At 47.2% G+C, this 13,330-nt stretch overlaps 1 protein-coding gene across 1 annotated transcript in view; it reads right to left on the bottom strand.

The window, feature by feature from the left end:
- Window positions 1–13,172, bottom strand: part of ogdhb (oxoglutarate dehydrogenase b) — a 17,647-nt gene extending 4,475 nt beyond the window's left edge. Inside the window, exons 1-15 of the mRNA XM_056578837.1 lie at window positions 12,936–13,172; window positions 11,037–11,228; window positions 10,197–10,290; window positions 7,335–7,450; window positions 6,692–6,846; window positions 5,504–5,650; window positions 5,021–5,111; window positions 4,548–4,727; window positions 3,971–4,099; window positions 3,408–3,587; window positions 2,771–2,923; window positions 2,296–2,398; window positions 1,863–1,991; window positions 1,240–1,390; window positions 512–639 (exon numbers count right to left, since the gene is read on the bottom strand). Coding sequence (XP_056434812.1) covers window positions 512–639; window positions 1,240–1,390; window positions 1,863–1,991; window positions 2,296–2,398; window positions 2,771–2,923; window positions 3,408–3,587; window positions 3,971–4,099; window positions 4,548–4,727; window positions 5,021–5,111; window positions 5,504–5,650; window positions 6,692–6,846; window positions 7,335–7,450; window positions 10,197–10,290; window positions 11,037–11,228; window positions 12,936–13,172 — 2,185 coding nt within the window. The remainder of the gene's footprint in view (window positions 1–511; window positions 640–1,239; window positions 1,391–1,862; window positions 1,992–2,295; window positions 2,399–2,770; window positions 2,924–3,407; window positions 3,588–3,970; window positions 4,100–4,547; window positions 4,728–5,020; window positions 5,112–5,503; window positions 5,651–6,691; window positions 6,847–7,334; window positions 7,451–10,196; window positions 10,291–11,036; window positions 11,229–12,935) is intronic.
- Between the last annotated feature and the right edge of the window lie 158 nt (window positions 13,173–13,330).

Below are 13,330 nucleotides of genomic sequence, written 5' to 3'. Positions count from 1 at the left end.
GGAAACAAGTGCAACTGTCGCTCACACAAGCCCCTCCCACTCGCTCCGCTTTGATTAGTCGATGTGTCGCCAGACAGTTGGATTGAAATGGTAAAACCTTGTAACCCAAACCTCACAGTAGCATTAAGGTAATGCAATAGCATGTATTCAACCAATAGAGGGCATGCAATAGCATGCCTTTAATCCATAGAGGGCAATCTAAGTCCATATTAAAAACTCATCATACTGAAAGCTTTTTGCATTGAAGTTGAGATTTGGACCAGTTTCCATCCATAGCTGCCGTCCATAGCTCTTTTTTAGGGTTTGGTTTTCCCTCAACAGAGATATATATTGTATCGACCTCAGACGGTTTGGTAGTTCCTCCCACATATGTTGTGGTGCCTAAAAAACTAAAATCGGCTCACCTTCCTTTTTCTGAACAATGTCTTTCCGAAGTGTCTGTACAACATTCCAAATGTCCCATTGGGGACCCAGAAGGTGAGAAAGGGCCTGGGTTTGATCCAGTACTCACCCAGTACCCCGTACTCAGAGAGGGAGCTGTTGCAGACGGTGTAGGGCGCCTGGTCTTTGGCGATGTGGTTCATGGGGATGCAGATGCTCTTGTCCACGTTCTGGTGGTGGAGAACGTGGTGTCGGTGACTGCGGAGCAACGACAACACACGCTACCGGTTACAAGCCAAAGTTACTATTCACTATTTAGCAGAAGTCTGTCGTTTAGCAGAAGTCATGCTAAGTCATTTAGCAGCGACTTACACTGACACAAAATGAACTCGCTCTGGTATTCTTTGAATTGAACCTATCACGTGTCTCGTCAGGTACCCTAACCCCCTTTACTCTCTCCTGCTCTCCCGGAGTGAGTTTCAAGAGATATGCTAGGATCTAACTATGAATATTAATAAATATGGACCCTTTCTTCCAAAGTGCTGCCATGTTCTTAGCTGCAGGGACCCCCTTACAGGGCTTGGACCCCCTAACCCAGACACGCTGCACCAGTGGACGAGAGCCCAGTGGGAGTGGACCCCCTAACCCAGACACGCTGCACCAGTGGACGAGAGCCCAGTGGGAGTGGACCCCCTAACCCAGACACGCTGCACCAGTGGACGAGAGCCCAGTGGGAGTGGACCCCCTAACCCAGACACGCTGCACCAGTGGACGAGAGCCCAGTGGGAGTGGACCCCCTAACCCAGACACGCTGCACCAGTTAAGACGTACCAGACCGACTACGGAGCCGTGGCTCACCTGAAGGTTCCTCTCTCGGCGTCCTGTCCGCTCAGACGGACGTGGACCCCCTCTTTGAGCAGAGAGCCAAAGGCCATGTACTCGGCCAGGGCCCAGTCACACACGCGCTGCTCCACCATGGCCGCACGCGCCTTCAGGATACGACTGAGGCCTGGTGAAGGAGACGCAGACACACACAATGTAGAATAGACCACCGGGGGCGACCATACTGTTCTGGTAAGGGGGTAAAGGAGAGGTTATGGGAGGGTACCTCCCTGTATGGACCAATGGGGAGCGACCACTGCTGTGAACCATAGTGAGGTAAAGGAGAGGTTATGGGAGGGTACCTCCATGTATGGACCAATGGGGAGCGACCACACTGGGAACCATTGGAGGGTAAGGGAGAGGTTATGGAGGGGTACCTCAGTGTATGGTGAAGGAGAGGTTATGGAGGGGTACCTCAGTGTATGGTGAAGGAGAGGTTGTGGAGGCGTACCTCCGTGTATGGTGAAGGAGAGGTTATGGAGGGGTACCTCCGTGTATGGTGAAGGAGAGGTTATGGAGGCGTACCTCAGTGTATGGTGAAGGAGAGGTTATGGAGGGGTACCTCCGTGTATGGTGAAGGAGAGGTTATGGAGGTGTACCTCCGTGTATGGTGAAGTCCTTGTCGGGTACAGAGGAGGCGATGTTCCCGATGTGGCTCAGGTCCTCCTCACTGATGCCCGTGGACGGAACGCTCATGCTTTTGGGCTGGCCGTCGAAGGTGAAGAAACCTGCGCACGTACATAGACACACATGCACAACCTAGATTTAGGTTTACATTTTAGAAGATGTAAACCAACCCTACACACACATTTTTTGTGTGTGTAGTGTTACAAACACACACAAGAAATACACATATACACATTCAAAGGGCATCAATTACACAGGGGCAGACACACACACACACACACACACACACACACACACACACACACACACACACACACACACACACACACACACACACACACACACACACACACACACACACACACACACACACACACACACACACACACACACACGGCAGCCTACCGGGCCAGGGTGAATCCAGCCAGTGGTTGACATGCAGGATCTTCTCGTCTTTGGAGCGAGTGTAAGCATCTTCACACACTTTGTCGTACTCTGCTACCATTTCCTGCAGACAGAAAATAAAAACCAAGACCAACCATTGTCATCCAGTAATAGTCCAGCTTTTACTTTTGCTACTTTAATTCTTTATTGGAAATGCAGTTACTGTTTCCGACCAGCATTTGCTACAGATGTATACTTAGAGGAGGACGGCGGGTAGATGGAGGATATACATGCATATATATATATATATATATATATATATATGTGTGTTTATATATATATATTCTATGTTTTAGTGGCTAATTTTGACATTAACAATGCTGGAAAATATCAAAAATAGATATCAATATTTATGAAAATGTTCCTTTGTCTGAAAAAAACTAAATATGAAATAAGCGAAGAAATGTGAAGAAGGGGAAGAAGAGTGGGTCTTGACCTCATACTCCTGACTGGTGACCACCCCTTCAGAGATGAGGGCCGTGGCGTACTTCTGCAGGACTCCTTTCTGCTGCTTGATCTTCTTGTACATCAGCGGCTGGGTGAACATGGGCTCGTCCATCTCGTTGTGGCCGTTGCGTCTGTAACAAACCTACACATGTGTTTTATAATCAGTGTCAAAGGATTAAGATCTTCCCTTGCAGTAGGCAGTAGAGCAGTCTATGTAGCGCCATCTTTTATTTTTTATTCTCATATTTATTGTCATTTTATCATTTTTAGTTTAGTTTGTGGTTGAACTGCACTATTTGCTGCTTTAACCACACATTACACACATTATCTAGATTTACCTTTGGGGATTAATTAATTGTCGTTATCTAAAAGAAGAAACAGTCACACAAAGAAATTGGGGTAATTGAAATGCATTTTGTCCAATTCAGACGACAGAGAAGGCAAAATCTTAGCCTTCATCAAGATTTTTCCGGGATATTTTTTAAGTAAAATTAAAACAATCTCAAATATTATTTTGGACAAATCATGTTGATGGAGGCGGGGATCTGTAGGTGCTGGATCTGCGAACACAGACTCGGCCGGGCACTGGCGACCTCTCCTGGTTCAGGAACCCGGCCTCCACTCACCAGGTCCACCACCACGTCCTTGTGGAAGGTGTTCCTCCAATCGGCCGCCACCTTGCAGACGTACACCACGGCCTCGGGGTCGTCGGCGTTGACGTGGAAGATGGGGGCGTTGACCACGCGCGCCACGTCGGTGGGGTAGGCGGAGGAGCGGGCCATGCGGGGGTCCGTGGTGAAGCCGATCTGACGGAGGCGGGGACAAGAGATGGAGGGACGAGCGGAAGATGAGAGGATCAGGAGTGTCAGATCCATCCTCCAGTAAGTGAACGTTTTTTTTGGTTGGTTTATTTTGTTAATTTTGTGTGTTTTATGTCCATTTTCCTGTTATACCTTAAGCATATGTTTTATGTGTAATGGGTCATTTTATCTTTCGACTCGTACAAAGATGTGTGTAAGGTTATTTTAGTTATTCTGGTTATAGTTCCTTTTGGTGCATCTGCTAACATCGGCCTATGGTCGACAGATGCAAAATAGCCATTTTGGCAATGCCCATGTCTGAATAAACCTCAAAATAAAATAAATAAACCCTCCCCTGTGACGTGGAAGGTGTTGGAGGTGGGCTCTACCTGGTTGTTGACCACAACGTGGATGGTGCCGTGGGTGGTGTAGGAGGGCAGGTCGGACAGGTGGAAGGTCTCGTAGACGACGCCCTGACCGGCGAAGGCCGCGTCGCCGTGCAGCAGGATGGACATCACCTGGGAGAGCCAATCAGAACCAAGGAGCCAATAAGAATAGGAAGAGGACTGAGGGAGGGAGAGAGAGAGAGAGAGAGAGAGAGAGAGAGAGAGAGAGAGAGAGAGAGAGAGAGAGAGAGAGAGAGAGAGAGAGAGAGAGAGAGAGAGAGAGAGAGAGAGAGAGAGAGAGAGAGAGAGAGAGAGAGAGACTCCTGAATGGCAACATGGAGGAGATCTCCCTTGAGTGGGGTCAATTGCTGGTTTAGCCAGCCAGGTTAAACCCCACCTAGCCCCAGAGTACAATGAGCCTGCCCTAAGCCAGGTCAGGCTGCTTAAACTAGCCATCATCCCCACACACTCCCATAATGACCTATCTTCAATATTTGTGGTTTGATTGGATTTTCATTGATTCTGAAACTGCGGTGTACACAGGACCCACGTGTCCATAACACCGATGTGGTGAACCCACCCTCTTGCCCTCGGTGTCCCCGCAGTAGAACTGCTCGGCCTTGGTCTTCCCCTGGACCACGGGGTCCACTGCCTCCAGGTGGGAGGGGTTAGCCATGAGTGACAGGGTGATCTCCCTATCGGTCACTCGGTTCATCCTCCGGTGGTACATCCCCAGGTGATATTTCACGTCACCAGAACCCTACAAGAGGAGAAGGGGAAGAGAGAGACATAAAGTTTTATTGATATATTTATAGATACTTTTATTGAACAATCGTTGAAATGGCACAATGCACAATGGCACAGAGAAACATTACAAATAAACAATAAAGAATATATAGATCTGCCGTAATTGTATAAACTTCAGCAACTTTGTCCTAATAGGAGAAATATAGTTTAAATCAAATTTGGACACCAAATTAAAAATACAAAGCAGAAAATTGACCAGTAATATGTGGAGAGATTGCACAGAAAACTATACTGAAATATTCAGACTTCGTCTGCAGCCTCCAGCTTAGAGTCAAACTGGCAGAAGATCTGGTCCAGCTCCGTTCGGATCACATTGGCCAACACGTTCAGCCTTCCTCTGGAGGGGAGAGGACAAACGTTTAGCAGAGAGAAAAGATCAGCCCGAAGGACCGACTGGACAACACTGTCAACATTTGTCACAGGTCATTGTGAAAAGTACATACTTTCACTTATAATCAAGCATGTTGACCTTTCCCCACCACTGTTCACTTCATTCTCACTGCAAGACTACAATGGATACTACCACTACTGTATAGTTATTATTTCCAAATGAAACATTTAACATATGAGATATGGAATCTCTAGAGCTCCGTGTAACTCTACAGACTCCCCGTGGCTCAGTTAATCTATACATTTCCCGGTAAATCCACAGATGTACCAGGAAATGCCTAGACTCAGCATATGTTCCTCAATTTGCTGTCACGACACTCATGCTGTGGCGGTGTTCACCTGTGGGGCATGCCCATGATGACGCTGTCCACGCCCCTCCCGCTGGACACGTCGATCAGGGTCTTCAGAGCGGGGATCAGCGCCTCGCAGCCCTCCAGGCCGAAGCGCTTCTCCGACGACCACTTCCTCTGCAGGAACTCCTCGAACCTGGGGGGCCGCAGGGGGACAGGGCCTCCTCAGTGGGGGCCTTCAGGGGCCTTCTCCGTGGAGGCCTTCAGGGGCCACCGCTGCACAATGGCTGCCTAGTATATATGTGTCTGTTTTTTTTTTAAATAGTTTTTTGGAAAATGATTTTCTTTTTTTATTCTCCTATGATTTTGCTGCAACCCAATTTTCCGTCTGGGATTACAAAAGGTGCTCTCATGTTTTCCAGAGACTCTTCTGGTATATTACGTATATGTGATATTAATATAACATTCATAATCCATATACTCTACTATTAAGTGATATTAATATAACATTCACATTGATATTACATCAACTCTACTATTATGTGATATTAATATAACATTCATCATTATATGAACTATACTATATTATCATGTAATATTAATACAACATTCATATTGATATAACATATACTCATATATTATGTTATATACTATATGAACGGAGGCGAGACAACAGTTGGCTCACTCACATGTTTTTTTACATACCGTTACATAAGAGTAAACCAGGTAGAAAGAACTGCTCTGTTTGGCAAGAAAGACCAGTTCAGCAGCTTGAACATGTTTGTAATTCATAGAATTCATACAGTTCTTTACTAGCCCGTTTCAACAGGGAAAAGCAAAGAGGGAGAATTTTAAAAAGGTTGCATCCAATTTTTAAAAGGTAGAATTCATTACTGTTGTACAAAAGCATATATGAAAAGGTACCTGGGATATTATATTCATTATATTTTTGGATGTCCACATTTACAAGATTGCAAGGTAAATATAGGTCCAACCAGCATTTGTGTAACTTTTATTGTTTGGACAACTAATAGGCAGAATCGAAACTAGGCCTTCAGTAACGAGGGCATATTGAAACCGAGAATGACATATAACATATACTTGCATACAAACTAATTCTAGTGTTCTAATCCATCCTTGTTTTGGTCTAGTCATCCCAGGCCAAGACGTGTCTGTGATGACCAGCACATACCTGACAGCACCAGGACGTGTGTGTGGGCCAGGACTTTAGACAGACCTTGTGGAGCGCACCATTCTGGCCAGCAGGGTCCTCTTCTCCTCCACACTGAAGTGCATGGCCCCGGGCCGCTCAAACCTCTCCCTGATCCACTGGCACTGCTCCATGTTATTGATGAACATGAACTCTACGCCGATCTGCTGGCAGTACGCCATCTGGAGGGGGGGGGGGGGGGGGGGGGAATGAGACGGAGGAGGGGGTGAGGATGAGGGGGGAGACAACAAGAAGAAGAAGGAGAGGATGGAGGAGGATGGGAGAGAAGGAGAGGTAGGAGGAGAAGGAGGAGGAGTTGGAGGATGAGGGGGGAGACAACAAGAAGAAGAAGAAGGAGAGGATTGAGGAGGATGGGAGAGAAGGAGGAGAGGAGGAGGAGAAGGAGGAGGGGTTGGAGGATGACGGGGGAGACAAGAAGAAGAAGAAGAAGGAGAAGGAGAAGATGGAGGAGGATGGGAGAGAAGGAGGAGAGGAGGAGGAGAAGGAGGAAGAGGCAAAGAAAACAACAACAACAACAACATCAATGAGAGAGGAGATTGAGAGGAAAGGTCAGTGTTCAACATCTCATAGGATCTGGTGCCCACCAACAGGAGGAACCTGCTGGGTGTTCTTCAGGCAGTAGGGGCAGTGAGTAGGTCATGGACCGTACCTCCAGGCGGTGTATGATCTCCCTGAGAGGCAGAGCACTCTCACCGCCCCCGATGAAGGTTGTGGTGGGCAGCCGGAACACCTTGTCCAGGTCGGACTCCAGCAGGCCGTAGAACCCTGGGGGCAGAAGAGCCCCGGGCTGTTTACCAAGAGGAGAGCTCACTGCTCCACACACGCCCACGGGAATGAGGATGACGGACACCAACCAAGTCAAAATGGTCTTCTTTTTTACTTTAGTGCAAGTCAAAAAGTCAATCTACGTTAGAGGGGGATAAACGTATCTACTTTCATTAACTGTACAGCACTATGTTGGTGTGCACTAATACATGTATATTTATATGTATATATCATTTAAATATATGTATTGTTGGGCTTTATATTACCATGGGAATCAAACACCCAACCCCCTGACACACATTCTGTACCGTACTGGTTCAAAGTCAAAGTACTTTATCCATCAACTGCACAGTGTAACACAGGGTCAATATTAACAGTGACATTCTAAGAACATGGCAGCAAACAACGTGCAGTTGGCCGAGAACCATATCGACGCCGTACAGGACTACATACATCATATCACATGGTCCACTTGACCTTTGGCGAGCCCAAAGGGCCTGACGTCCTCCCGCACGACAAGTTAAGCAATAAAGCTGACACTGCCCTGCGGTGTTGAGCTGGGATACTGTCATCATTGTGTTAGGGGGAGGGGGGGGCGCATTTGAGTGTTGCACAAGAGAACTTTAGCCCGGCTATCCCTGAATCTATGGAGGGACACAGAGCAGCACAGTGGCGGTGTCGTCACGCTGTAATCTAATCAAAGCGTGGACTTCCACTCAAGTCCACGCTGAGATAAAACTGTAAACCGGCTGTCCGATTCCTTTCGACCAATCAAAGGTCACGAGGGACTCATGCCCTCCCCTCGGGATGAGGCTTATGTAAATCATAAGTTGCGTTCAATAACGATTGAGCTTGTCTATTCGTCTCGTCTTGCCCATGTATTTCAGGAAAGAGTTCTGCAGAGAAAGATTTCAAATTCTAGCTGGCCAGGGGAACTGAATGTGATAGTCTGCTTTCAGTTCCCCCAGTCAGCTAGCATTTAGCATAAAGATCGCGGCTAACTGAAAAAGGCTCATAACACGGCGAGGGGGGTTAAGGGTTAGATTCCAGTGTGGGCCACCTCGAACAATGTTAGCCCACAGTGTTCTAAGACGGTTTCTATAAAATTGCTCACCAAAAGGCTTTATTATTTATATTTTCTTTGTGGAAATCAAACCTGGCGCCTTGGGGTACCTCTTGCAGACAGTTTATAGAGATAATATGAGAACAACAGCCAACTCTTGACCCCTGGAGATCCACACGGATACACAGAGGGCTTTTAACACACTCCCGTGGCCAATCAGACAGTGATGTGACACCTACACACAAAGCTGTTGTCCAAGCCCTCTGTGGACGGCCGTGACTCGGTGACCTGGCTCACCCCGCCAAGGCCCTAGCTCAGAAAGAGCAGGCTGAACCCTACCAAGGCCTTTATGATGCTCTATTGTGGAAGCATCCTATTAGAAATCACAACAATAACCCTCTTTTGTAGTTCGGGCCCCAACTCTTTCGAGAGTACAATGCGAGCATGTTCTGTGGAGATATGTTGTAAAGGGACATAAACTCACGTGCACACGTGCACTCACACGCCCACTCAGAGACCATCCCACACACATTCAGACACACAGGCACACACACACACACACACACACACACACACACACACACACACACACACACACACACACACACACACACACACACACACACACACACACAAATGCGTGCACACACAAACACAGATGCACACACACACATACATCACACACACACACACACACACATATATAAGCAGAAATAATTGTACAAGGTCAAAGTACAACAATTTCCATGCTTTGTCCCTATTATAAAAAGGGTATGAGTGTCCCACCTCCTGAATAGCTTCAATTAAAGGGGACGATTATTCAATAAAGCTTGATGACATGGAGCTCTAAACAAATGTTTAGACCAGAAGAGACTCATCATCGGGAACCATATCACCTGGTTGTTCTTTAATAGGTAGGTTATAAAATATAAACCATATCTCCCTTGGAGGTGATAAGCCCTTCCAAAGAAATAGACAAGAGCAGAATAAGAAGCCTCAGGGGATCATCCTGCACTGTGGGCCTTTCCCCTGGGTGTTTTTTTCGGCCTCTTGGGTCATCGGGGTACCGTCTAAATCCGAACCCTTACCCTAAAGCTAAATGCTTACATTAAAAACAAACTCTACACTAAAAACTAAGGGTGCACTCACACTAGGCAAAGTTGCCCTGTACCGTACTCAAGTATGACTGCGCTTTTTCCACAGAGACAACGCAGCGATATGATCATGAACAGTTCTAACTGGAGAGAAAGTGAAAGCCACGAGCTGCTGATCGTGTGAGGGAAGGTGATGTAGTCGTATTAAACAAAGACGTTGAAGATGGTGCAATCTACGAGAGAGACGTCCTTTGCACTTGTAAATAGTTAATCGCGTTTGTAGCCTTGCGCCCTAGAACCGAAAACAAAACCTTAAACCCAACCCATTGGATCCACCAAACCCTAAACCTTAATTCAAACCCTAAATCCTAACGTTTACTCTATTGCCGACCCCAGCAGACCCCCAGCCGAAACCCAATGTCGGACTGAAGGCCTCCTAAAACCTAACCCTTACTCTATTGATAACCCCAGCAGCTGAAAGGTCCTTGGTTCGAAACCCAATACGTCCTTGAGCAGGACACCCTAGCCCCTAGCGCCTGCAGCTGAACGACCAGACAGGAAACAGGAAGCAGCTGAAGGTTAGGCTCACCTACGTTCTGGAAGCCCACTTTACACGGAGCGTCGTCAAAGTCTACGCAGCTGATCTCTAGAGGGTCCAGCTTGGCTATGTGGTGTCCACGAACCTACACACACACACACGCACGCACACGCACACACACACACACACACACACACACACACACACACACACACACACACACACACACACACACACACACACACACACACAATCACACACAGACATTTACATTTAGGGAATTTAGCAGACAATTTTATCCAAAGCGACTTACAATAAGTACATTTGTGACAGGAAGTGGAACAATATATTGCTGTTTGCTGTTAGGCGAACAGAAATCTTTTTTTGCGTTTTAAATATACCATCAATCAATGTCCTACAAGAGACATCGTGCTCTGAAGCCGGCGCTGTTCCGGTTCATGTCCAAACAAGCATTGTTAAACAGTCTAGATTAGCAGAACAAACAAGCCACCAAAGAGTTTCAGTTATCGTTCCACGTCTCCGCATCGCGATGACCACGCCGACGCCTCGACGTGGACGCTGTGAAGCAGTCGTGAACCTGTTTGGGTTCTGAGTCGGCTTTAAGTGAACAGCCCTAGCTGCTGTGTCACCTCGGCGCAAGGATAACATCGGGCGCACGTCAGGCCCTTGCGCTGGACGCAAGGACGTAATGGGTCCCTAAACCCCCTTGTTTTGCGTCGACGTGGAACCATGACTAAGCCTTTAATTCTAATTTCACGGCTATGACTACGAGTACGACAGACCACCTGTCTGGAGGTGGGTGGGGTAGGTGGTGCAGGTGGTGCAGGGGGTGCAGGTGGTGCAGGTGGGTGCAGGTGAGTACCAGTCTACCTGGTAGGCCCGTATGAGGGACTGGACGGCCAGGTGATCTTCAATCAGCTTCTCCACGTCGGTCCGGGCCCCCACCACGGACTTGGCCCCGCCGGCCGGGACCTGGCGGGGGCCGGAGAGGCCGGGGGGGCTCTGGTAGGCCGCCCCGGGGGGAACCCCAGCGTTGGCGTTCCGGAAGAATACGTCCCAGGACTGAATAGATGAAGGGGGCGGAACGTGGGGATGTCAGGAAAATACTTTTTTTTTAAGTTAAGGACGTTTCAAATCTTGCTGAAACTTTCTCCCCGGACCCATCTCATTAGTTATTAACCTTAACCTTTAGGTATTTGATATTCAGAATATTATTCACCAGCTGGTTAGTTTCCAGAAGACATAGTTACTTGTCATGTGTCGAATCTGATAGAGTACATTGAGAACCCCGGTTCCTGTTCTTCGAGAACCCCCTGTTCTCTGAACGGCCATTCCTCTGTTTATAATACAATATGGATACTCAGTTTTAAGATCTGACAAAATTAACTGTGGTGACCAAAATGTTTAGCAATTCAGAGTACATAATAATCGTGATTTTAGCTGTGTTGTCCTTCATTAAGAACATGGTACAGCAGCATTGGTTTATAATGGATGCACAGTATGTATGGTGGTGTATGTCCTGATGGTTTATAACAGGTATTTATTTGTTTCTTGCTTGATTCATCTGTTATGTTTGCTGCATTTTATATGAGGTTTTTGTGCATTCATACTTTTTATTTTCACTAGGTCAGTTCGGCTGCTGACAAAAACAAGAAAAGAGAGCATGTATGAGAGCATCCACACACACACACACACACACACACACACACACACACACACACACACACACACACACACACACACACACACACACACACACACACCTTGGATCTATGGCTCTAATCTGGAGAATGTTATTTACTTAATTCACACACACACACACACACACACACACACACACACACACACACACACACACACACACACACACACACACACACACACACCTTGGCTCTATGGCTCTAATCTGAAGGAAAGTTATTTACTTAATGCGTGCGAGAACATGATGACAAGATTGAAGTTGCCATGGTGACACAAAGCCCTCGCCTGTAGTTTGTTTAGAAACACTTGTAATAGCACGGTAACGCATACCCTGTAAACGGTTAAATAATTATTAAACCAAATGATTAAAGTGTCGAAGTGATTGTTTTATGAATGAAGTCGAGTTAGCCACTGAGGGAAAGCAGGTGATGTTCTTCAACGATTACAGGGGCCCATATTAGTAGAATGATTGCCTGGAGTTTTATTTTGTTTTTTAAATGTAGGCCTGCTACTTCAATTGTGAAAGGTATCACGCAGGTGTGTGTGTGTGTGTGTGTGTGTGTGTGTGTGTGTGTGTGTGTGTGTGTGTGTGTGTGTGTGTGTGTGTGTGTGTGTGTGTGTGTGTGTGTGTGTGTGTGTGTGTGTGTGTGTGTGTGTGTGTGTGCATGTGTGTGCTTGTGTGCTGTGCGTGTGTTTGTGTGTGTCCTGCTGCCAAATGTTTACTTAAACCCCTCGACTGGTCATCGGCTGACCCTTCTATCTTGATGCGCTTGCATGAGCCAATTTGACTTGAATTCTGAATTCTGAATTCAGATTTTGACCCTTGCCTCAGTGGATATTGCACACACACACACACACACACACACACACACACACACACACACACACACACACACACACACACACACACACACACACACACACACACACACACACACACACACACACACACACACACACACAATTCTATTAGTGCTGACTCAGCTTTCGACAGAAAGACGGAGACCACTCAAAGTGACACTACACACACACATTACGTTTCTCAAACAGACTCGCGCGTGCACTTGCCTTGTGCACGTTCCCGGGATTCTCGAGCCACGCAAAGTACATTTCCTCCACATAGTTGGAGCTGGTTCCGTTCAGGAAAGGTTCGGCTGCCCCGGGCGCCTCCAGCCGTCGCGCGGACGGAAACGTTCGTAGTGCCCGTTCCCCTGGGCCCCCCTGCACGGGCTGGGACGCACACCTGGCGGTCTGGAGAGCAGCCATCGGCCGGAGCCTGGCTATGGTAGTCCTTAAATGTTGCATTCTCTTAAACGGACGAATAATTAGCAGCAGTTGCCAGTTCAAAGAATAGTTCCACGGATGAGAGTCGTGGTTTCTCTTGGCGGGTGCGTTTTCGAAGTTTGTCCTTTCTGCTTTAATTTCGTTTGCCCCGACGCTCAACCTGAAAGTTGGAAAACGCC

Source organism: Gadus chalcogrammus, chromosome 19 (genome assembly GCF_026213295.1).
Source record: "Gadus chalcogrammus isolate NIFS_2021 chromosome 19, NIFS_Gcha_1.0, whole genome shotgun sequence".
In the NCBI taxonomy this organism is placed as follows: Eukaryota; Metazoa; Chordata; class Actinopteri; order Gadiformes; family Gadidae; genus Gadus; species Gadus chalcogrammus.
This window is presented reverse-complemented; position numbering and strand designations above follow the sequence as displayed.